The sequence below is a fragment of the Podarcis bocagei genome (assembly GCF_964188305.1).
Source record: "Podarcis bocagei genome assembly, chromosome: 3".
In the NCBI taxonomy this organism is placed as follows: domain Eukaryota; kingdom Metazoa; phylum Chordata; class Lepidosauria; order Squamata; family Lacertidae; genus Podarcis; species Podarcis bocagei.
The window spans coordinates 41,544,488-41,570,800 of record NC_138127.1 but is presented as its reverse complement, the minus strand read 5'-3'; the positions used below and the strand labels follow the sequence as shown (position 1 = coordinate 41,570,800).

The following is a 26,313-nucleotide window of genomic DNA, read 5'->3' as shown; positions in this document are numbered from 1 at the left end:
CCCAAGTGCTTCAGCTGTCAATATAGGGAGTTATGTTATTATAATAATTTTCAGCTTTTGCACAATACTCTATTTAGAATGAAAAGTCTACAGGTGCATCTGGTGTATGTTAGAGCTACAGAAGCCAGTGTGGTATAGTGGTTAGTATCAGGTTAGGACTTTAGAGACCCAGATTTAAATCCCCATTCACTCATGAAGTTCACTAGGTAATTTTGGGCTACTGATCGTCTCTCAGCATAAACTACCTCACAGGGTTGTTGTGAGGCGGAAAGACAACAGTTTGAAACGCCTTCGAAGAATGCTGGGTAAAAAATGAAATGAAATAAATTAACAAGTCAGATATTCTTTATAACATTGCTGCTGAGGCAGAACATTGAAATTCTGTTTAGATTTTATTTAGCTAGCAGTAACTAGCTTTCATTTTTACTGTTTCAGGACAAAGTTTTGAAATTCTATGCCAAGACATTTTCTTCCTCTCCACTAAATATGACAAGGGAACTGTATACAAGTTTGGGTAAGTTCATTAAGTCAAATGGAGAAATGTTACTTGCTTTCTGTAGCCAGCAACTATTTTTAAATTTTGCCTCTTAAATTATTTGGCAATTATTTATCTCTTTACAGCAAAGTATTTAGAGATGTACTTCCTTTCTGAAGATAGTTATGTTCCTACCATATCAATAGGTATTGATATAAGCAACCCAGATATAATCCGTTTACTTAAAAAGGTACAAATCAGTTTTCCCTTATTTCTTTTTCAAATTTAGTTATTTCCCCCATCCAGTCTTTTAAAAAAGCAAACAAGCTGTTTTTCTTTTATTCATAGATACGTCTGCTAAATGAGTACCAGAGGGAAGTACCATCTTTTTGGATTCGTCATCCAGAAAAGTATGTCACAATTATTCAATTGTTTCCTTAGTTTTCATTTGCCTGTTGCAATTCCTTTGTGCTAAATTACTAAAATCAGTGATTAAGCATGAAATTACTACTGCTACTCATCTGTCTTTTGATAGTGAAGTTTCTTGGTTCCATTGCTTGCTGTCATAAGTCAATCTGTGTCTATGAGGACAAAGTTCCTTGACTTAAAACTCCCCAAACCACTATTCTCTTTGTGCTATTTAATCTATGCCAGTTACTGGTTTCCTGATTTGGATTCTACAGGTGACACTTCTGTTTCCTGTTTGGTGATATAGGATCACAATCACTTTTCCCTTTCAGCTGGTCTTCACAATATTTAAGCATGGAGAATCTGCATACTCTAAATTATTATGGCAGTTTAACTCCAAAATGTATTCACAGTACCCCAGTAAACATACTCACAATATTGCTCATTGTAACTTTCTTAATCTCTTTTTGAAGGTGACTTTATTTTGGTGTATTAAAAATATATATATATAGTACATACAATTTCTTGACTTTAAAAAATCATATTCACAGTAAAGTAGAAAATATTAAAATGCATCTGATTTCTTTCCCTTTTCAAATTCCTTTTTTGAATGATGGAGAGTCTAAATACAAATGGCATCAATACGAACATTGGGATTTTATTTAACAGCTCGTTCTTTATAACATATTTAGGTACATGGAAGAAATAATGGAGAGTACCCTGTCACTTCTGTCAGCAAAGCGTGAGTCAGGCCACCCTGTTTCTTTGGATCCTGTGTACTTCTTGGCTCTAGTCGATCTCAAGGCTGTTTGGTTTAAAAAATGGATGGTAAGCAAATGTATGTATTTTGCTGATTGCAGCTTCTTCTGTTAGTCCTTCAAGGTTATTGCTTTGTTGATAATGCCTTGAGCTAATAATCCTCTTAGTCCTTTTCTTCAAGAGGTTGATATTGAATGTGTCAGTGTAATGCAATAGATGAGATAAGTTGCAATTTCTGAGGAATTGCACGGAAGGTTGCAGGTTTCTCCTTCATCTGGCTTATTGGGAATGATATGGGCTCACCAGGATAGAATGCAACCCACAGTAACATTTCAAACTAAACCAAACCAAGTTAAGAACATGGCAGGAGGAGGACTACTTGTATTTTAAAAACCCCAAAAAACTCGCACTGCAGGAATACTATAGCACTCTGCTAGCACATGATGGATAATAATAATAATAATAATAATAATAATAATAATAATAATAATAATAATAATAATTTATTATTTATACCCCGCCCATCTGGCTGGGCCTCCCCAGCCACTCTGGGCGGCTTCCATAAAAACCAAAAATACAATAAAATACCACACGTTAAAAACTTCCCTGAACAGGGCTGCCTTAAGATGTCTCCTGAATGTCAGGTAGTTGTTTATCGCTTTGACATCTGCTGGAAGGGCGTTCCACAGGGCGGGCGCCACTACCGAGAAGGCCCTCTGCCTGGTTCCCTGTAGCTTTGCTTCTCGCAATGAGGGAACCGCCAGAAGGCCCTCGGCGCTAGACCTCAGCGTCCGGGCAGAATGATGGGGGTGGAGACGCTCCTTCAGGTATACTGGACCGAGGCCGTTTAGGGCTTTAAAGGTCAGCACCAACACTTTGAATTGTGCTCGGAAACGTACTGGGAGCCAATGCAGGTCCCACCATAAGCAAATTAATTGCATGATCCCTACAGTGGAAATGCATCTTGGAAGCATGGTGTCTGGACTGTGCTTTAGAAATAGATGACTTAATCTATTACACATGTGGAACGTCCCCTTGTTTTAGAAGGCTGTAGAGCAGGGGTCAGCAAACTTTTTCAGCAGGGGGCAGGTCCACTGTCCCTCAGACCTTGTGGGGGGCCGGACTATATTTTGGGGGGAAAACAACAAAAAAATCTTATTCCCCGCAAATAACACAGAGATGCATTTTAAATAAAAGCACACATTCTGCTCATGTAAAAAAACCAGGCAGGCCCCACAAATAACCCAGAGGTGCATTTTAAATAAAAGAACACATTCTGCTCATGTAAAAACATGCTGATTCCCAGACCGTCTGTAGGCTGGATTTAGAAGGTGATTGGGCCGGCTCTGGCTCCCGGGCCTTAGTTTGCCTACCCATGCTATAGAGTGTGGATGGTGAACTGGGGGCTCTCCATATGTTGGACTGAAACTTCCACTACCCCTGACCATTGGCCGTGCTGGCTGGGGCTAATGAGAACTGAAATCCAGCAACATCCACCTCCTCTGTAGAGTATGGGTAGAATTGTCCTTGGTGTCAACAGGCAGTAGTCAAAATGAAATTAAAATAGTGCTGTAGGTTTACAGACAATTTGAACTACGTTTTCCAGTAAATACAAAGCACTTATTTGCTTCTCTACACACCTGTCTCCAACCCGATATATATTAACATGGACTAATTTCAGAACTTATTGTGCAATTTTGATCTTGTAATCAGTTGAAAAATAATTGAATCATTTTGATTTTTTTACTCAGTGCTTTAAGTGTAATGTATGTCTGTTTTGTCATTTTAGCATGCATATTATAGCAGAACAGTGGTTCTAAGGCTACTTGAAAAAAAATACAAATCTTTGGTAAGTCTGTCTTTTCATCAGTCAATATCCTTTCTCATCAATACAAGGAACAAAGTACATATCAATTACAACTGAACCAAGACATATCTTAAGATATTACATACTCCTTAATTGATTTTTGTTTATCAATATGGCCGTTTAGGAAGTTCAGTTTCACATTCTAAATATAATGTTCTGCAGAGACTTTATAATTTACACTACTGCCTGTATATATTTCTACCAACTCAAAATTAATATGAAAAGGGTCAAATGCAAATTTGCTAATGATGTGAGTGAAGTGAATCTTCATTAATAGAGGGAATTGTGCAATAGGCATTTCCTGTGAATTTTGATATACCTTGTCGTTTTATTCGTCAGATTATTGCATCTGTTGAGCAGTGTGTTTCCTATCTTGAAACTTGTGAATCAGTCGTTGATAAAACAGGCAGGTTTCATTCTTCCTCCACATTGCATAATGGTAAGTAATTTTTCCATATTCTGAATAATATATATTTATTTGAAGTCTTCTTTTTTGCTTACATTTTAATAATATATGTAGCAGTGTTCCAGTAGTGCTTTTTGTGACAAATGTTCAGAATATGTTCTATCTCAGAATTTCTAAATAACATTTCAACTGTGTGAGGCTTCCCTCCCACCTAGAAATGGCAAATCCAATTTTTATTGGTGGTTGCATTTTTTGTGATCTTGGCAGTTTTCTTTATAAATACATTATTGCCCATGATAGCAGTGATTGCTTGGACTCTAGTATACAAGAACGAAGCAAGAGGCAGCACAGGTTTATTGACAGAAACTGTCTTGTCTTTCAAGGTAATAAACAGAAGAATTTTTACACTGGAAAAGAATTGCAGTATATATATTTTGTTCATTCCCTGAGCCTCTTAGGAAGATTGTTGATATATAAACAAGGCAGAAGACTGTTTCCTATTCAGCTGAAAAACAGAAAAGGTAAGTGCGTGTTAAAGAACATAGAAGCATAGAAACATGACAGTGTGTTCTGTTAGGGCGATTTTTCTAATGCTTTTTCAGCTTTGGTTCTGTTGTTTGTGGGAGAGGGCTTATAGGTATCCAAAAGAGATTGTACAACAGGGTGTAAATTATGTGGCGTAAATTACGTAAGCAGGACAAGTTATTGGAGTGCCTGGTGGATTATCCCATGCTGCTCTATATAGAAGGATCACACATAAATTCCTGTCTCACTATTTTTATCTGGATTTTTTAAAACCTATTTATAACAAAACTTGGTTGTTTTCTGTAACAGTGGTGAAGCTGAGATGTTTATCAAAACTAACATAGTGACTCGATTTGGACATAATACTAAACTATACCATGTGCATAGTGCAGTGTAAACAACCTTCGGTTCCTGCACTTTTATTCTCTTTCCTTCAACCTATCTTTCCTGAGGAGGATTCAAGGAAGCATGTGTTTTCTGTTTTCAAATAACTGGTGTTTATTGTTATGTCCAAACCTTGGGAGTGAAGGGAAGTTACCAGATCTGCTAGTATGCCAGTTCACAAATTTGTATGGACACATCTATTGCGTGTACCTGTGGAAAAATGGGGAAATTAGAATACTGCTTTTGAGTTCTTTGCTGGAGACAATGACAGGCACGTGAGACAGAATTGCATTTCACTGGAATACCTTGCTTCCTTTGGAGTAGTTATCATGGCTCAGTAATAGAACTGACATCAATGGAACTGGAACTCTGGTTAGTTTAAACTATAGGTAAAGGTACCCCTGCCCGTACGGGCCAGTCGTGTCCGACTCTAGGATTGTGCGCCCATCTCACTTAAGAGGCCGGGGGCCAGCACTGTCCGGAGACACTTCTGGGTCACGTGGCCAGTGTGACAAAGCTGCTCTGGCAAGCCAGCACCAGCGCAGCACACGGAAACGCCGTTTACCTTCCCGCTAGAAAGCGGTACCTATTTATCTACTTGCACTTAAGGGTGCTTTCGAACTGCTAGGTGGGACCGAAAGACGGGAGCTCACCCCGCCGCGGGGATTCGAACCGCCGACCATACGAACGGCAAGTCCTAGGCACTGAGGTTTTACCCACAGCGCCACCCGCGTCCCTTAAACTATAGTTAGTTTAAACTATAGTTAGTTGCAATAAGACAGCATCGAATCACAGTTTATGATTCTCCAAACATGGCATAGTTTAAATTAATCAGTTTCCCTAGGTGGGATACAACAAAACTCTAGGTTGTTTAACCCGCAATTGTCTATTTTCCACCTCCTGCTGTTGTATTGGAAGAGGAGGGTGAGGACAAGCGCCTGGGGCTCGCTTGTACTTATTCATGCAGCGCTGACTTATGTTTTTTCCGAGGCAGGTTGGTTTATGGCTATGAAGAAGTACACATTATCATCTTACACAATTATCTAAATATTCTTCCATCTGTCCTCCTTGGCCTGTGGCTGTTACAAAAAAAGTTTGATTACATTATTTTCCAGGAGGGAAAACATGAACCCAACAGTTTATTTGACATTGCTGGAATAGCTCTACCAGTAATAAATTAAATTAAATGGTTTCTGTCTGTGAAACAGTTGGAAATGGAAGAAAAGCTACAGCAATTTAGCTTAAATTTGTATTCAGGTATTCGTTTGTTGTTCCTAATTAAATTATAAGTAACATGAAGTTATTTTCCCCATTCTCATTTTTGTAGATTTGATGTCCTTGACAGATCTTGTCGTAATGTTTACTCGTCTTATCTATTGCGCCCCAAATTGTCCAAAGACTCTTACAGTGCATTCAGGTAACATTGCCCTTTATATTTTCTCTGTTATTCTTTAATTTTCTTCTTTGTGAATAAAGGTTTGTTCCCTTCCATATTTCTTAATCATTTCTGTGTCTATAGACACCATGACATCATATTTAAAGTGAAAACTGAGTGACTCTTCACATCTGATGGGTATTTGAAGTGGTGGGCTTGGCAAGAGGGAAGAAATACCACTTGTTTCTTTTCCTTTATCTGATTGTGTTGCTCACTCTGTTGTTCTTTACTATTTTGAAACAAGTCTCTTTTTATTTGTCAGGCAATTATTCTCCAGCAGGCCTTATTACTGATGTGCTCGGAATTCTTTGTGAGAGAAAAGAATGTGCAACTGAATGTCTATATACTAATACAGTGATAGAAGCACTTCTTCAGCCAATACATTATTTACTGAATGGAACAGAGGTTGGTTGTATTTCCTTCAAATAAACATGAATAAAACTTAATGCAGAAAAATGTAATGGCTGTGATCCATTTAATTGTCAGGCACAATGTGGTCTTGCATATAACTAGTGAATGGAGATGTGCATTGCAAAATAGTGAGAATTGCATTGGGGACATTGTGTCTATGTATCTGTTTCAATACAGCTGTGCACACCACAGTGAAATAAAACATATTGATGACTGAGCTAAGCTGTAATGAATTACAAGAGCCAAAGTTAAAAATGGAGCTTGGGATTTGTGGGGAAAGGAGACAGGGAAGATTATGAAGAAAGCTGCATTTCATGTAAGTCAAGGGCAGCTAACCTATAACCCTCCAGTTGTTGGATTCCAACTTCCATCATAAGGGATGTTGAGAATTATAGTCTATTGACATCTGGAGAGTCATAGGTTTCCATCCTTGTTTCAGTAAGAGAAGGAATGTGGAATTGGCATGCTAGTCTATTTTGGAAGTTAGCCCCATCTGTTTCTATTTTATATTTGAAATAAATGTTAATTCATTTTGAAAGGACTTTGGATTCTTCTGTTCTTGTTTGTCAGTTAACATTTAGATTTATCCTCACAGCTACTTTTAGCTAAATACAAATCAGCAGTATCATTTTCAACTGCATTGTTAAAAAAAAAAACAAAGCTCCATTGACATAAGATGGATTATAATGTAAGAATTCCTCAGTCTTGTTACATTAATTTGCCTTTAGTTACACAAGGTTTGTAGACAAAAGTCTCTATAAAACATTACTCTTCAGAGTTTTTAAAATGTTTGTGCAGGTGCATCTAAATTCTCCTGAAACAACTCTAATACATATAGCTGATATTTTGGCAAGGATTGCTGCTGCAGATGATGGTCTTTCACTCCTTCTCTATGGAGGAGAGAAACCCTCTGCCATGGAGGGTGGCAGGTAAGAGAATGTGTTTTAAAAGAACAAAAACAGTGTTGTGAAATAAGTTCTTGTCTCTCATATCTAATTAGTTGTATATAAGTCTTGAGAGAAGCTTCCATGATTTGAATTATAAAATGAACAGCTTGCATGTTTTGTTGTTTATGCAAATGTACCTAAGGAGATAGCTCCCACACCGGTATAAAAAAACAGTCTGCATGCAATACCCGAATGGTCCGTACACTGTAATTTTCATGTTATTTCTCATTAGTCATGCTTTTGTTTCTTGGCTTAAAGTATTACTGCATTTGGTTGTAATGATAAACTATGATTTCTTGTTATGTCAACAAACCTCAGGCTTGTGTACTCTCACCTACCTTCTCTCCATACGAGAGAAGGTTTCATTTCTGTTTTAAACTAACCACAATTAAACATTGTGTCTGAACCCAGACAAATGTAGAATTAACTAATGTTTACTGTTTACTGAATTCAGTGGCAAACCTTGGATTAATTGGCTTGTTGCAGTAGTAGCTAAGACTTAACTACAGTTTATGATTTGGATGTATCATAAGCTGTGGTTAATCAACAATCAAAGTGGAATGTTTCCATCTCCAGAACATTCTGGAGAAGGTGGCATGTAAGAGGAAATAGTTAAAGGAACATATTCCCAATTAAATTGAAGATGTGTTCCTGCTATCCTGGGAAAAGTGGAGATATGAAAATTGTGTGCTTCTCAGAATACATCACCATTTTCACAGCAGTATAAATGCCTTCATACACCTTCCCTGAGCCAGGTTGCTCTGTCTTAGAAATGAACACAAACATTTCTAAATAGTTGAGATCATACCTATTTAGCACCTGGTATCATTGATTACGTCCTGTGGGTTGATATAAATCATATGTAAAACTAATGGAGTTCTTTTAAAAAAAAAAGGAAAAAGGAAAAACTTGCAAATGCAGTATCACTTTCTTAACAAAGAGCAGCTATGGCAAAGCAGATTAATGCATAATCTGCATCATGGCCACAATCCAAATGAACTGGGTGGGAAGGTGGTGGTGTAGAGAGTTATACAGCATCTTCCAACAATATGGTTTTAATATGGATTGGGTCTTGCTGTTGCTTATTTGTTAAGAAACAGTCATGCCAAGTCACGCTGCTCAAAAACATGGTGGATGTGTAGCTTCACTAAGAATAAAGCAGTTTTATAGGTGATCTCTGTGGAAGGGGGAGAGAAGCCTTCCTCCTTTGTTTTGCTCATGTTTGTTCCCATCTTACTTGGGAAGATGATAGGCAGTAAGTCTTTCTTTAGGCCAAGTCTCAGCATATTGTATAAGCAGAAGAAGGATTAACATTTCAATTACTAACTGAAAAGCTTTATTTCATCATAATTCTGCTGAATCAATAAAACATTGTTTTTTTGAAATGTTTCATTCTTTGTAGCCTTAGGGGTGCACATACTATCGTTCAGTTTACAAAGAAGCTTCTTGATGAAGACATTTCTGTTCTTTCTGGGTCTGAGATGTTGCCAGTGCTCAAAGGTGCTTTCATCTTTGTATGCCACCAGATGTATAGCACTTGCGAAGGCTTAGAGGTGTTGCTACCTTACCATTTACATGGATCTATTTCTGAGGCTTGGAAAAAGGTAGTCCTATCCTTGTTTATACAAAGTATATGTATATAAGTTATGCAAAGGATGTTTATGTTTGCTTGTGTGTGCATCTGTTCCCAAAGGGTACTTTTTATGCTGAAAATGTAATGTAGTACAGATTTTATCATGGAAGTGGCACCTTAACATTATAATATCCCAAAGATGATTATTAGTTTTCCCCTCTTTGTAACAAGTGTAGCAAAGAGGGAGGGGGAGTAGCAATTTCTCTTGGATCCCAACAGTGTACAGTGGTACCTCATGTTACAGACGCTTCAGGTTACAGACTCCGCTAACCCAGAAATACTACCTCGGGTTAAGAACTTTGCTTCAGGATGAGAACAGAAATCGTGCAGTGGCAGCGGGAGGTCCCATTAGCTAAAGTGGTACCTCAGGTAAAGAACAGTTTCAGGTTAAGAACGGACCTCCAGAACGAATTAAGTTCTTAACCCGAGGTACCGCTGTAGTTAAAAAATAGGCAAGTCTTGTCCTCTCAGGCTTTGGAAAATATTGCCAGTATAGTATACAGATGTGTACATTCTAATTTATATTATATGTGAAATAGGCTTGAATAGATGTTGGGAGCTTGAAATATTTTTTAAAGTTGGCAAGTAGATCTGTTTGTTAATCTTCATTAGTCATGAAAAGTCCAGTGCTGCATTTCTTGCATGCATTGCTTTTGGCTCCAAGAGTTACATTAGAAACATTCACCAAGTAACTTCGTGATGCCCATAAGTTGGTCAGTGCCCAGCGCCCCACTATCACACGGGTGGTTGCTGCTGCAGCTGCTGCTTCTCACCTTGCACATTTGCAAGCTAGTTTATCTGGTGGTATCAGGATTTATTATTAGGTTATTAATGTAAGTGGTGAAGGATCCAAGCATCCATTTGGTTCTCTGGTGCATTGCAGTGTTGCTGCAATTGGGTAAAGCCCACTTGGAAGCAGGTAGCGGGCAGGTTTCTTTAACAGGCATATCTGGCGGTGGCACTATAATGGTCTGGGAAATTAGGCACCCACCATCACCCCTGCACACAAGTGAGTTTATCAGACATCAGAAACAGCATTGTCATTACCACACCCATTGCAGCACCCCCACCAACAATGGCCAAGCAGTGTTGACTGATAACTGCAGTACTGTCACTGCTGGGATCCGAAATGGTGGTAGGCACTCGGAGACAGGCCCTCCGACAATTTGCAGATATGTCTCCCCTTAAGATGTCTCTGATGCTTAATCAAATATCCTTATCGTACTATGTTGTTAGCGATCATAATTTAGATTTGCTACTGTTGCTAACAGTAAATTTATGTGATTTGCTTTTCATTTCTGACAGACTAGTTTGCTTTCGGAGAGAATTCCAACGCCTGTTGCGGGGGCAGATTGTGTATCGTCAGCAAGTCAAGAATCACAGAGCTTGTAAGTACTAGTTTGGGTTACCTGCTCAGAGATACATGAGAAAAGTCCTCAAAACTTCAACGTGGGGATTAGGTAACATTTAAAAACGGGAAATCTTTCTGATAAAGCTGTATTGCTGTTACCAGGCAGAGGCAACAGCAAAGTTCTGCATGGGAATATAAAATACAGTTTAGTGGCTCGCACAGCCTTTTGCTTCCCTTTCGCTTTGCTTGCTCTGTCTTCCTCACTCCCTATTGTTTCTCCCATTTCTCCTCTTTGATTTCTGTTTCCTCTGTCACTTGTCCTGCAGTTTCCCCATTTTTTCTGCTATGATTTCCATCCCTCCCTTCTCATTTGCTTTTCAGCTGTCCAGTATGTTGTCACTTCTGCCTTCATCAGCCCTCTGTATTTTCAGTCTTACTTTTCCTGTCAGCTACATCTGCTTCCTCTTTTTCATCTGCCCCATCCCCATTTTGTTTACTAATGTTATTGTTGCTTTTCCTGCTCCTTTGTTTTCGATTCTTAACACATTCAGAAAGGAATCTTCACAGTGGCTTTTTGACATCTGTTGTGCAAGCCTCACTTGGAAAAGGACCTGGGTGAGGCAGGCATATGGTACATGAGATCCAGTTTCAGTGGTTGGGGTGCAAATATGTCCACTTTTAGGCCCCCCCTTTTTCTACTTCTGCATAGCATGTAGTTCTCCTGAATATGAACATCTTTCCTCTTCTTTGGGTGTGTGTAGCTATCAGCTTTCACCGCTGAATGTTACTATTATAGAGATAATTATTATTTATGTGGTTTCTGCATTTTCAGAACTTGTGAATTTCACGAGTCAATACAGTGCTTCATACTTTTTATTTTCAATCATCAGTTCCCCAAGTCTATATTCCTAGAAATGGGAATCTGGCATATTATTTTTTCATAATGATGACATGTAACATGCAAATTGAAACAGGCTATAAATTTTGTTTAGCTTTTATAAGCTGTCATTTTTCCATGCAAGATGTATTGGCCAAGGCAATGAAGATATCACAGTTTATGGGTATATATTAATTACGATTGGTTTAAATCATTTTCAACAGGCATTTTTCTTTTTTGTAATGTCAGCATCCACTGACTATTTATAAAATGAAGTGAGTTATTTTACTGTCAGACTATAAGACAGCAATCACTTTATTTTTAAAAATATGTTGCTTACAATGATAATTCCATAGAAGAAAAATCTAGCAGCATATAAATGCATTTTTAAAAAGTAAGCACTGTATAATATAAAAGCACGTTTAATAGTTTTTGAAGCGATATTTTTAAAGTTTTGATTAAAATGTAATTGATATATCAGCTTTCATGTGTCAATTTAATACCTAACATGCCTAAAACATACAGTCATGGGAAAAAGAAAGTGACCCTCTTTGAATTCTGTGGCTTTACATATGAAGACATAATAACAACCATCTGTTCCTTAGCAGGACTTAAAATTATGTAAATGCAACCTCAGATGAACAATAGCAAATGGCATATGACACTGTGTCATGATTTATTTAACAGAAATAAAACGAAAATGGAAAAGCTATGTGTGAAAAACTAAGTACACCTTATGATTCAGTTGTTTGTAGAACCACCTTTAGCAGCAATAACTTGAAGTAATCATTTTCTGTAGGACTTAATCAGTCTCTCGCATCGTTGTGGAGGAATTTTGGCCCACTCTTCTCTACAACGTTGCTTCAGTTCATTGAGGTTTGCTGGCATTTGTTGATACACAGCTCTCTTAAGGTCCCGCACAGCATTTCAATTGTATTGAGGTCTGGACTTTGACTGGGCCATTGATTCTATTCTTTTTCAGCCATTCTACAACTACTACATTTGCTGGTGTGCTTGGAATCCTTGTCTGTTGCATGACCCAATTTCAACCAAGCTTCAGCTGTCAGGCAGATGGCCTCACATTTGACTGTAGAATACTTTAGTATACAGAGGAGTTCATAGTTGACTCAATAGCCACAAGTTTCCCAAGTCCTGTAGCTGCAAATTAAGCCCAAATCATCACCCTTCCAATATCGTGCTTGACAGTTGGTGTGAGGTGCTTGTGCTGTGTTTGGTTTTTGCTAAACATGGTGCTGTGTATTATGGCAAAACATCTCCACTTTGCTCTTGTCTGTCCAAAGGACATTGTTCCTGAAATCTTGTGGTTTGATAAGATGCAACTGAACTAATTTGTTCTGCCATGTTCTTTTTAGAGGGAAGAGACTTTTTCCTGGCAACCCTTCCCAGCAAACCATACTGGTTTTGTCTTTGTCTAATTGTACTGTCATGAACTTTAACATTTAACATGCTAGCTGATGCCTGTAGGGCCTGAGATGTAATTCTTGGGGTTTTTGCAATTTGAGCACTACAAGGTCTGATCTTGGGGTGAATTTGCTAAGACATCTATTCCTGAGAAGATTGCACCTGTCTTGAATGTTATGTTTTCCACTTTTGAATAATCTTTCTCACTGTAGAATGATGGACTTAAAATTGGTTGGAGATGGCCTTAGAACCCTTCCCAGTTTCATGGGCAGCAGCACTTCTTCTCTAAGCACTTGCTTCTCTAAGAGCACTGTGCCATATTTCCTCCTTGGCATTGTGTTAAAACACACCTGAATGCTCCAGACCAGAAAGCTGCTAAAACTTTGGCTTTTATAGAGGTGGGCACACTTACTGATGATCAATTAAGCAAGCACATTTGATTAGCAGCATCTGTCTGCTACTTGGCCTCTTAATTCCTCTGGATGCAGTAATGGTGTACTTAGTTTTTCACACATTTTCTCTATTTTGGCTTTATTTCTGTTAAATAAATCTTGACATGGTGTAATATGTCATGTGTTATTGTTCCTCTGAGGTTGTATTTACCTAATTTAAGACCTGCTAAGGAACAGATGATTGGGAACAGGAACGTGGGTGGCGCTGTGGGTTAAACCACAGAGTCGAGGGCTTGCCGATCAGAAGGTTGGCGGTTCAAACCCCCTTGGCAGGGTGAGCTCCCGTTGCTTGGTCCCGGCTCCTGCCAACCTAGCAGTTCGAAAGAACATCAAAGTACAAGTAGATAAATAGGTACTGCTCCAGCGGGAAGGTAAGTGGTGTTTCTGTGCGCTGCTCTGGTTCCCCAGAAGCAGCTTAGTCATGCTGACCACATGTCCCGGAAGCTGTACGCTGGCTCCCTCGGCCAATGAAGCGAGATGAGAACTGCAACCCCGGAGTCGTCCGCGAATGGACCTAATGGTCAGGGATCCCTTTACCCTTAAGGAACAGATGATTGTTGTTATGTCTTCATATGTAAAACCACAGAATTCAAAGAGGGTCACATTCTTTTTCCCATGACTGTACTAATATATAAGAAATTTGTGGTACATTAGTAGCCTCAAAATGTGTGTGTGTCTCACGGAATATAGGTAGCTTATGGATACCTATATCAATATTAGAGATACTCTATAGTTCAGATTTCAGTTTCTATAAGAGTTTTTCCCCAGTGAAGAATTCAGTTTTAGAGATGGGTATTCCTAGGCGGGTCTCTGTATGTTCTCTTCTCATTGGATGATTCTGTTGCTCTAGTGTTTTCTTCTTTCCAGTCCTTTCAGAGTGGTGAACAAAGTTTGGGTTAATAGTAGATCCCTTGCTGGTGCAATGCTTGTTTGCTGCAAACTATGGTTAGCCTACTAAAAACCAGCCTTGGGAACAGGCATTCTCATGCTGCATTCCACTCCAACACCGATCTCACCTGTTTCTCTCTCCTTGTCACCCTTAATAACACTTTTTCTGTTACATCTGTACAAATGCTAATCATGGGTAGTGTTAGCTAGACTTACCAGAATATCACATAGATTGCTAAAAACTGTATTAAGAAGGAACCTGGTTAGCATTAACTAGGGTTAGTGTTGGAGCAGGTGTAATATTAGGACTGCCTTCTCCCACAGATTTTTTGTACGCCAGGATCATCTTCAGGTGCCCTTCTCAATGTACCCCCACAATTTCAGGTTAGGCATATGACTTCTATGATTTTACTGTTCCGTTCTTTCTGTTGCCTTGTATATGATTTTTGTGTTTAATTGTTTTACATGATTTGTAATACTGAAGGACGAGGTATGCATTTTATGTAACTGGCCACGTTCAGATAATCGAACCACAGCTTAACGAGTGAAGATATTCACAAGCTTCATGTATCCACATGTTGCTCCTTTGCAGAAGTAAATGAACAAGCTGAGAAGCTGAAGTTAAACAGAGCTTCATTTTACATCAGAATCAGGAAGTTTGGTTAGTGGCTTCTAAAGAAGCCAGGTTCTGAAAAGCAAGTGTAAGTAAGCTTTAGGTTTTGGCTCATTTGGAATCCATTAATTATTGAAAGTAATGGGAAAGTAATGGAAGTTATGGTTGAGTATTGCTTCCTAGCTTGCTTCTATGTTCACATGAAGGGGGAGCAAAGGACCTGCCTGCAGGTTACTCAAGATTTGATCATCTGAATGTAGCAATAAATGATATTAAAATGTAATTAAGGTAAACAAAGGAAAGCAAGGGGGTGGGAAGGGAGTTGGTATTCTTCAGGCTGCCAAATTTGCAGACCTGAGTTTGTAGCAGGTTCACATTACATTGGCACTGGACCTTAGAATACAATTATATGCATGCTTAGGAGTAAATTCTGTTGAACTCTCAGTAGGTAAGCATGCATATATATGACATGGAAAGCAACTTAAGAACTAGGGATTGGGTACCATGAGCACATCTAGCACCATCCTATGGTCAGTAACAATAGGTGCAACTTGTGGATCCTTGCCTGCTGCGGGAAGAGTTTGCTTGTATGTGCAATTCACTGAGTTGGCATTATCACCATTATGGTTTGCTGCCTTACTACCTATTTTGTTTCTCTCTTTGTCAGGTAGAAGAAACTTAAGCAAATAATCAAAAGAGTAATAGAGTTAAACTCTTGCTTTGCTCTCAGCCTTTTTTGTATATGGTGAAAGGGTATAATTGTTGGAGGGAAATGTGTCAGAAGAGTTAACAGACAAACCTATTAGATCCAAGAGAAGGGCTTTAGACCTTCAGGGGGAGACAGCTGTCGCGTAGGTAGAACAAGCACAGATATACAGCTGCTTTCCTAAATGAATTAATTGCACCCAGATGGTAAATTGAGTAGTGTAAGCAATATTGAATGGAAACATTTTTTTCTAACAGAAATTATATACTGGTAGACCAGTCTATGTCTTTGCTATAACAAATGAGCCTTTTATGCAAATCATTACTAAAAGAATCCCTTTATTCATTGGAAGAGAGCTTACTTGGTGGTGGTGGTTGTTTGTTTGTGGGTACTTTAATTTAGTTTTTATCTGTTTGCTTTTTTCCAGTATTGTACTGGAAGAGACGTTGTTGGATGACTTGCTAAATTTTGCAGCTACACCTAAAGGGCTTTTGCTGCTGCAGAATACAGGAACAGTAAACGAGTGTGTGACTTTCATGTTCAACAGGTTCACAAAAAACCTCCAAGTAGGTATAATCTCTCTCTCTCTCTCTCTCTCTCTCTCTCTCTCTCTCACACACACACACACACACGAAACAATATTTTCATCACTTAGTTTGCCTGAGCAGTCTTTATTTCCTATGCCATAACCTTTCTCTGTTAAAGCGGTATAATAGCATCAGAATGTTAATTAGGTAATGCTAGTTAATGATACATTTGATTATGGAATTAATTGTTTGTTCCAAAACAAACAATATATAAAAAGCACCATTATTCTTATCTTGTATAAGCCATGATCCTCCTGTATATCTAAGGTGTTTGAGCCCTTGAAATTTATGGTTTGTTATAATTTGTTTGTGCTAGGTCTGTGGATTTGAAAAGTTTGGCTATGGAGCAATTGTATCGCAAGTAGCTGCAACAGCTGCAGGTGCTGTAGCTCTACAGAGTTCAGGTAACTTTTTGTATAGATTATCATGAATAAATCTTGGTAATTAAGGCTGCAATCCTAATCTCAATTCCCAGAGAGCAAGCACCATTGAATTCAGTAGGACTTAACTCCTTTTGACATGGTTAGAATTGTGTCTATAGCTTTGACTTTTGTCAGCAAGCATCAGAGCAAATAATTTATTTTATTCTATCATCCTGTCCTTGTGTTTCTGTATGGGACAGTTCAGACAGAATGCCAAACCATGGTTTTGCATTATATATTTGAAAATCTGATTCTTCTCCATCCTCCAATTTGCAGATGCCTCCCTCCTTTGCTAGTCTGGATAAAAGGCAATCCATGGTTTTCCAGAAGCCATGATTTGCATCAAACAAGGAAATGAGGGATAAATTTTTCACAAGGGAAGGAGGGAGAGGAGCATGCAAGCCCAAAGATGCTGCCATGCTTGGTCATATAATGTCAGATCATGACGTGGGATTCAACTAAATTGCTGTGTACGTGGGATTAAGGCTTCAACGGGGCTTCCTAAACCTGCCCTGGAGGATTGGGGAAACCCTCAGAACAGGTTTAGAGGGCTTTGGGGTTGGAGAGGTGGGAAAGTCCCATTGCATGAGCAGGCCTTGTTTCCCATGTGCAGACCTCAGTGCTACATGGAATTCCACCCACTGAGGCCCTGAGTGTTCCAGAGCAAAGTCCATGTGGAACCAAACAGAGCCCCCACCTGAAATGTGGAGGTGACTGCACCAACTGTTCCTATTATGATGTGAAACAGTACAGATTAAGAGATCGTATTAGAAATTGTGCATCTTATGAAAGAGGATAGTTTCATTAGTGAAGAGCTATGGTAGCATTATCAGCTTAACCCTTATGGAAAGGGTTCTCAGTGTGGTTCCTGTCTAATAACGTTTGCTAGGACCTCTGCTATAAAATATGACAGAGTCCTTGTGAATAAAATACTCTCTTCCTAGGATTTATAAAAGCGCTTGTTACCGAATTGTGGAGTGTTCTAGAGTGTGGAAGAGATGATGTCCGAGTAACTCATCCCAGATCAACACCAGTTGATCCCATTGATCGGAGCTGTCAGAAGGTGGTTTGAATTTTCTTTTGCACATTAATATGTGAATATAGTTTTTATCTGAAGCAGAATGTTTTCCTTGGGATATTCCTTAAGTTGCTTGTAGCTTGCAGGTTGTAAATTATGTATTATGCTAAGGTAGAGTATTGGGGAAACAATAAAAGCATAGCATGGGATTGCCGTACCATGCTCTGATATGTTTTTTTATTGAGGATGTGTTCTTGATAAACTTGCTAATAAGGATAGAGACTGACTCCACAATTCAAAAAGAAAAAGAAGTGCTAACTTTGTTTAGTGTTAATATTTTGGAAGTTTAGCAGCTTAAAGAAGAGGAGCAAAATCAGTTTGAGAAGAGTTACGTATAATCGCATCAGAATTCAGTGAATATGTTTCAATCAATCAGTTTTATTATCTCGGCCAGAGGCCATAATACAGAACATAATTACTAACAACTACAAATAAAGACAATTATCCAGAATAAAACAGTACCCATATAAAAGTCACAATCCACACTTCTTGCAAATAATCACCACAACATAATTCTTTGGTAGAATTTAAACTAGCGTATCTTGAGAAATAAAAACTAAGTGACTGTTCCTACTTCATAATGTAGTTGCTGTTCCTTTGGGAAGCACCCTAGACTGCCTGCATTTTATTGTACAATCTTTTTTTCTATCTCTGTGTGATGCAGCAATATCACTCTTCAGTGATCTTACCGGTTGAGCATAGCCATGTATATTTTAAATATACATTATTCAGGCTGAGGGAGAAACTGCTATACATAGAGCTCATCCTATTTGCTCTCAGCAGCCTAGTCTATGAATGGCCGTGCCTGTCCTAAAGCAGGGGATTATCCAGCCTGCTTCAATGGTCTAATTGGAAAATAATGGCTGTGCTATCCTAACTCTTGTCAGTACAAGGAGATACTGTACTGGAAGGTAGTGTCCCTGTAGTTAGACTTGTATTACCTTGGTCTGCCCTCCAGGTTTAAAGTGCAAATGTAGTCTGGGCTTCACTGAAGGAGATTCTAGATAAAGGCAGCAGTGTTTGGATTTGTGGCAGCCCTCAATGCTATTTGTTTCCTTATATTATACCTGGATTCAACCTTGCTTGATCTGCCATTTTCCCACCCCTGCTCCTATAAAGGCTAAGCCAACTGGTATTGCTTTAATGTCTGTGATTTGCAGTGGGCGTTCATTCCAGCTGTTTGCATTAGATTTCCTTTCCGCCTTCTTTTCCACAGTAGGCGCTCTGCAAATGTCTTTAATTACCTTTAAATAGCCCTGCTCTGCCTGGGATGCAAACTTACCTTTCCATTCTGTTCAACGCTACAGCTTGAAAACACCCACACTGATAGGAGTTGGTCCAATAAAAGGTCACTCTTTATATATCATATTTGTGAAAACCAAAGTAATACTAACGGCTTTTGTAACAGGCTTTAGATTTATTTATTTATTTTGACAATTTGTATAACTCAGTGACAGTAGCCACTAAGCAGTGTACAGAAGACTTGATACAATAAGACTAAAAATGTGTTAAAACTATAAAATCAGAATTCATTTAGAACGCCTGCTTGAATGAAATGCCAGTAATCATTTTGTTTACTGTGTCACCATTTCCTGCTTTAGTCTTTTCTAGCTCTGATAAACTTGTTATCCTACCCTGCTGTTTACGAACTGATAGGTGATCAAGCGATACCTAATAAACCAGAATATTCTCTCCGTGAAGTTCCTACAGATATTATAGTAAGTAGCTTTGCTTCCAGTCCTTTTTGAAAAGCTCTTTTGAATGGTTATATTGCTCGGATTGAAACCAGCTCTGTTTGCAAATGGATTTAATGTTTTCTTACTGCTTTAACTTTATAATTTTGTATCTCCTTTTGACAATCATATGATGAGTGGTTTACAAATCTGTTCAATAAAAATAAGAAGCTTCATATGGGTTTGGTGTTCTATTGCTGCTTAGGTTCTGAGTACATTTTCAGCATTTCTTTCTTGCATGCAGCATGAGGGCAGTATATGCACAGTGTCCTCAGTGTGAATCTATTTTTCCTACAGTCATAGGAAAATGTAATACTTAAATAATAATCTGCAGATGCTGCTTTCTCTTGTCTAAAGACAAATCTCTTCTTTCAAGTGTAAGCAATGGATTTGATTATAATAAAATTATTCTTTATATCATATAAAATCTGTAGATGTATAAAAATCTTTTGCATATCTAAAGAAATATAGATATATTTAATTATAACCAATGTCAAAGTAGAACAAGAGCCACAATTTTGGCACCTGTGTGTGCCAGCCTGCCTAGCAGCACCTCTTATGGTTCTTGAGAAAGGGTTCAATAAGATTTCTTCAAAAATCCACGATGCACGAGACACGCTTTGCTCATCCTGTTCCGGTTGTGTTTGCATTGGTTCGGCCTTTCCTCATGCCCCCTCAGACATGCCCACGTTTCATTGGATGCCAGGATTGGACACCCAGCCTCCTACTCTGAGCAGAGGAGAGGTGCAAAGAGCTTTCCTTTGAGAGTGAGTGTGGTGGTGACTGATGCACATGCCTTTTCTTCATTGATAAGGAAGGGTTGAATACTTTCCTGCTCTTTTAGACATGGCAGCCATTTTTGTGTTATGCCATGCCCTTGTGGCAGCCATTTAGTGACTGGCATTCAGGCACTTCCTCAAAATTGCATATGCACCACTGCCTCAAAAAGGTTGAAGTTCCCTGAACTGGAATGTGATTTTCCTTTTCTTGGTCTTTTACCCATGGCCCACTTGGGAGATCCAGGGTAGAGGCATTACTGTGTTTGGTGTTGCTGTGCTTTATGCCATCCCTGAATGTAATTTAACCATAAAGGTATCTGTGACCTTTCTTTTTTGAGGGCAGTTCCTGAATCTTGGGGATGGCTCTTCCCACTTCCAGTGATGCATCTGTGGGCTGTGTGGTCAACCAGATGTCTGCTTGTGTTGCCGTCACTGTTGATGACCTTGGTGTAAATGGTTCTTTTTGGATTTCTTCATTCTGTTGCTCTTCCTTTAGACCGGAACACTTATCTTGCTGTAATGTTGATCAAGTTGCATTGGGTTGTTTCATGACAGTTTATCCTTCTATCCCTCTGTAGTAGGACTAGATCAGTTCTATGTGACTATAGCTGATTTGTTTTAAGTAACATAACAAATATCTAAACAATGTAAAATAATAAACAAAAGCAAATCTTATACAAAACAAGAATCCATCAAAATACATCAATGTAATACAACAGCAAAATACAGCAACAGAATGCAACAGAATTGCAATATTATCTTTAAAACGCGCGCGCGCACGCACACACACACACACACACACACACACACACCAATATTGCAGAAAAGTATCCTTATAATGAATAATACAAATCAGGAATTCAAGAACCATACTTGGATACTGCTCATTCAGCCATCACACTTTCTTTGCATACATTATACCACTTCATCCACTCAATTCTTACTTCAGCTGAACACTATAAACATTTAACAACCAAAAATCATGTACTGTACAAATTTAACTGGTGAAAAGCCAGTCACCTGCCCTGCTCTCCATAGATGGTAAGGGAGGAAGTAGATACAGCTATGTGTGCTTTGTAACCCTGCTCTGTGCCCAGAACCTAGCCTGCTACTCTCTGGTGCAGTGAAGGGCATTACTCTGTCATCATGTTGAAATAAAATTCTACTGCCAGTCTCACCATGTAATATGCTATATTGTCTTTTGTCTCAGGTAGCACAATGTCTATGATATCCCCTGCTACTATGGCAAGCACACTATGCCTCTCATTTAAGGAAGGGTTGTTGCTCAGTTGCATCTGCTTTCCATATGATAGGCCCCATGTTCAATTCCTGGTATCTCCATGTGGGGCTGGGAAGGACTCCTGCTTGAAACCGGGAGAGCTGCTGCCAGTCAGTGCAGACAGTACTGAGCTATATGGACCAATGATCTGACTTGAAATAAAGAGTATAGTGTCTAATCCCCTTTGGCTATTCACATTTATTCTGAGGTTTTGGGAAAATAACTAGAAACCTTACTCTTGGCTGCTACAGCTGGGCAAAAGTGTTTTTGCTCAGTGTAGACGGAGTTGGTTAGCTGTTTGAGGTGTCAAAGTACTTTGGATGTAAGAGCAAATCAAAAGATGTTGCCAAATCTCTATTCTTGGCGGATTACTTACACTCTCACATTAGCAAGGTTGTATAAATTTACTTGTTTAAGGAAGTAAACTTCCAATTAGGAACAGTTTTCCTTTATAGGAATGCTATTCTATACTTATTCACTGTGTTTTCCCCAGATGTACACATAGATTTTAAAAATAAATGCACTGGGTATTAAATGCATGTAGAGTATCTGATAATGACTATTTTTATGATTCTGTTTTCACTTGAGTCAGAGAAACTGACTGGAATGAAATGGGGAAAATACTTACTTTTTAAACACAAGAACAGTTTGCTGAATTGCTTCTTGCCAGTTTAAGAGCTATTTGTGAGGAAATGTAACAACCAAATCATATACTTGTCCATATACTTTAAAAATGTGGCTTAATGAAAATGGTTGAGTAATAATGTTGTCTGCTCAAAGTGCTCGTCACATATTAATAAAATTGATGCTTATATTTCAGGATATCATTGACAGGCTTATAATTGTGAACACAGAAGCTAAAATTCATTCATTGTTCAATTATGAGCAGTCTCATATCTTTGGCCTGAGGTAAGATACTAAATTTTCTGATTCACTTAAGGTAAAATAATCAGCTAGTTTCTTCTGTTCTGCAGTGCTGACTTGGTAAAATGCTTATGAATCTGGCCTATATGAGGGTAGAGGTATCTGTGAGTGAAATATACAGGTTGAGTGCTGTATGGCAATGAAGACCAACATACAGTCAGGGAAATTAGACTATGCACAAAGGAAGTATTTCCCCTAGACAACTTGTATTGTACCCAAGTTCATATGAGGCTTAGAGAAAATCCTCTCAACGCAAATCTTTGGTGTGCCCCCCCCATTATATTGTTTATCATAGGTTGCTTTGGGGGTTGGAACCCTTAGCTTCTTGGAATACAGTCTACAATTTTTGCTGTGCTGACAAAATAGAAAGAACTTAGGCACTTAAACCGTTACTCCTTGCTGTCTCTTGTTGGATGTGGAAAGAAATAGGATGCTGAAATTTTAATCAAGAGCTGCAGTGGTTTTGACTGATGTTTTGTAGCTAATTGGCTGTATACAGTCTTGGATCTTTGAATGTCAGGGGTTTCCTGTGCCTGGTTTGATGAGCACAACCTTTCTGTTACTTATTTTATTTTATTTAAAAAACATTTATATACTACCGTATTTTTTGCTCTATAGGACGCACTTTTCCCCCTCCAAAAATGAAGGGGAAATGTGTGTGCGTCCTATGGAGCGAATGCAGGCTTTTGCTGAAGCAACTGATGATTGCGTGCTTCATGTATGGCAAAGGGAAGGGCAAGTAGGACCGTGAAAAGAGGACACGTCCAGGAATTCCCAGACATATGGCAACCCTATTCACCCTTCCGTTGCAGCTCCCAGCACACACCCTGAAAATTGGCTTCAGAGGGTTGGGGGCCCCTCCAGAGCAATGTGAAATGTGGCATGGAGAAGAGGGAATAGGCAAAAATGGGTTCCTCCTCCTTTTTTATGTTAGTGGGGATTTCCAGTGGACCAAAGGCCCTTTTGGGGGCTCACAGACACCAGCTGGGTAATAAATGACAACAACAATAGCAATGATGATAATAATAATAATGATGATGATAATAATGATGATGATGATGATAATAATAATAATAATAATAATAATAATAATAATAATAATAATAATAATAATAATAATAATATATTGGACCAGGCAATCTTTCAGATAACCTGGTCCCAAGTTGTTCAGGGCTTTATATATGTTAACAAGTTGATCAGCAGAAGGATGCTTCAGGAGTTACTATCTTTTCCTAGCACAGAATGAAGAAGTTTCTTCCTGCTCAGTTCACTCACTTTTACCACTTTCTGTAGGTCAATTTCTTTCACTTCTGTGTGAAGTGAAAGTGTGATTCCTAGCTGCTGTAATTTTAGACTGGTGCCATGTGCTGTGCTATTCTGGTCCTCCGTCTGTCCCCAATATCTCTGTATTTCTTCTGCCTCAGATTGGAAGGTGTTGTTAGTATGTGGCAGACCCTGTTCCCTGTTCCTGACAAATTTCCTTTGCTGAAGTAGATCAGCTTCGGTAGAGCTTGTTTGACAGTTGTGAGTTTACATCTAACGCAGCAACTTGTCAGAGGGAGGAGGACTCATTGGAGGGCCAGATCCACATATTAGAGCTGTTTCCCACCATATCTCAACCCATGTCTAAAACAATGCTAACACAATTATTTTATGCAAAATAATTATAGGAAAGAGACTGCCAAATCCAGTGTCAGTTCTAACATCTCTCTACATTGTAGCAATGAAATTTACTATGCTAAAGCAGTGGAACAATACTATATGTTGAAGCATTTATCATAGATTATTGTAATTTGCGTTCTAAAATTTATACCTCATCTGTCAACATCATAGCTTACAAAAAGGGTTTAAAACAATTTAAAGCATAACGAAATTGCAATAAAACCACCACAAAAACAGAGACAGTAGGCCACTGCAATGATGGTCAGCTGTTGTTGGACTTCTGGTCCTATAATCCCTGATTATTGGCTATATTGACTGGGGCTGCTGGGATTTGGAGTCCAGCAGCTTCTGGAGGGCTAAAGGTTCCCTGTCCCTAGTCTAGCTGCTCTAACATATTTATCACAGTAAAACTGTCTCAAATAGGAAGTGAATGTTGCTATATCTTCTTAGAGAGTATTTACAGTCCTGTGGTTTGTTTTTCCTTTTTTTGCAGTAGGATTTTTTAATAGGTTTCACATTAATACAAGTGAAAGAATTCCTTATGGTCTTAATCTCAGTGGTCCACAACCAAGTCATCAGATGGATATTGCAAAACATTGATATCCCTCAAGTCTGGTGAAAGGCAGGCGCCCTTTTGAGTTTTCTTAAACAATTCTCAGAAACAATTTTCCCAGGGGAAAGCCTTCACTGCTTGCTTCCCTTTCTCCTAAACTTATCATTGTCTGTTGGTGAGGCCTGTATGCTGGGGAATCTGAGAAATGAAGTTCCCAATGGATCTTGGCTCAAAAGGCAGCAGTTTCCCAAGTTCCCTAGCTGCAGTTAATTAACACTCAGGAGAATGTGTAGCTTTCCCCTAAAGAAACTAGCTCATCGTGTTCTCAAGAAAATATGTGCAAGTAGTTGTCATTAGGTTATGTGCCTGTCCTTCTTTCTGAACATATAATGAGAAGCCTCAGGTTAATTTTAGCTTTTTATTTGTACCTGAAGTGCCACAAGATTTTCCATTAGTGCATCAAGAGTTTAAATTGGATTCTCTACTTTGAAGATACATTATCTGGATTAAAACCTTTATTCTCTTCCAGTAATCTTAGTACCTGTCAACTCTAGTTTTTAATAACGTTATTTTGGTTCATTTCCTGTATTAGATGTTTCATAGTTGCTCATGCTCTCAGGAGAAGCACAGGGAAGCAGCTCTGTACTCGCCTTTCTTTGCAGATCCAGAACAGGGGGGTGGGTAGAATCAGGCTCACAAACCACAACCAGTTCCTCTTAGATTTTGGGAAGACTGAGGTCCAAACTACTTACAGCATTATCATATAATTTGTCTTTGTAGACCAGTTCTTTCTCACAGAGTCCCTGATCCAAGTTGGGAAGCTGGTTTGATAGGAAGGTGAGCCTGCTGCTGTAGTCCCTGTCTAGTTTGCACACAAACTTTGCTTGGGAATATGCTTCTGTCAGCCAAAACTTAGTTAATTTTCAATCAGTGTATATTACCTATAGGTTTTTTTTAAAAAAAACGTTTACTGCAAATTATACAGGATATTGCAGTCATTCTAATTTTTGGTTTGGAAAACAAAACAGATTGTATTTTCCTCCAGTTTCGCTACTGGAATTGTAATAATGTTGTGTAAACAATCTTTAGCAATAGTTTTAGGGAACTGTATCTTTTAAACGAATGTACCGTGTTCTACAGAATCTGAGTATTGTCAATGGAGGAGGATAAATTAACATGTCATATATTAATGAGGGGGTGGGAATCCCTGTTTTGTTAGATATTCACATCTGGTCTGTTTCCAGTGGTATTAAAACCTGACTGCAGGTACAGGAAACAAATAATTAAATAAAACATTCATGTCACAATCTGTACATACGCACATCAATTTGCATTTGTTTTTAAATTTCAAGCAACACTTGAAATCTTGAAAAGCAAGATTAACAGAAGTTAACAGGGGAAAAATGGAAAGACCTAAAATAGCATGGCTAGCAGAACAAGTACAGTAAATGGAAATAGTTCCTTTGAACTGCATTAGATTTGCAATATGAAACCGCCATTACTGATATCAGATGCAGAACAGAGGGCTAAAGAATAGTGTCACGTTTTCCATACCTTTTGAAACAACTAGGGAACATTGGCTATGAGCACAAAAGAGCAATCAGGGCTTTTAGTCCTCGACCAAGGGATAAAGCGGTGACCAGTTTCACAAGTTATATAAAAGATGTGCATCTGTTACGACCTCATGAAAGTGCAGTATAATTCATGCAAAGGCATTTAGTGTGGGTAACTTGGATG

The 26,313-nt window shown here is 38.6% G+C and overlaps 1 protein-coding gene across 5 annotated transcripts in view; it reads left to right on the top strand.

Moving 5' to 3' along the window:
• TBC1D32 (TBC1 domain family member 32) overlaps positions 1-26,313 on the top strand; it is a 70,553-nt gene that overhangs the window by 14,248 nt on the left and 29,992 nt on the right. For 4 of the 5 annotated variants that reach the window (XR_014006287.1, XM_081187618.1, XM_081187620.1 and 1 more), the window contains 18 exons: positions 436-514; positions 622-725; positions 824-885; positions 1,576-1,711; positions 3,432-3,491; positions 3,849-3,948; positions 4,299-4,436; positions 6,152-6,241; positions 6,522-6,664; positions 7,469-7,599; positions 9,020-9,221; positions 10,556-10,638; positions 14,565-14,624; positions 15,987-16,125; positions 16,463-16,550; positions 17,513-17,631; positions 19,248-19,364; positions 22,258-22,346. Coding sequence is in view for 4 of the 5 variants with exons in the window: in XM_081187618.1 (XP_081043744.1) it covers positions 436-514; positions 622-725; positions 824-885; positions 1,576-1,711; positions 3,432-3,491; positions 3,849-3,948; positions 4,299-4,436; positions 6,152-6,241; positions 6,522-6,664; positions 7,469-7,599; positions 9,020-9,221; positions 10,556-10,638; positions 14,565-14,624; positions 15,987-16,125; positions 16,463-16,550; positions 17,513-17,631; positions 19,248-19,364; positions 22,258-22,346 (1,940 nt within the window). In the remaining variant the exon portion in view is untranslated. The remainder of the gene's footprint in view (positions 1-435; positions 515-621; positions 726-823; positions 886-1,575; positions 1,712-3,431; positions 3,492-3,848; positions 3,949-4,298; positions 4,437-6,151; positions 6,242-6,521; positions 6,665-7,468; positions 7,600-9,019; positions 9,222-10,555; positions 10,639-14,564; positions 14,625-15,986; positions 16,126-16,462; positions 16,551-17,512; positions 17,632-19,247; positions 19,365-22,257; positions 22,347-26,313) is intronic. The other variant, XM_081187619.1, reaches the window with a different exon arrangement.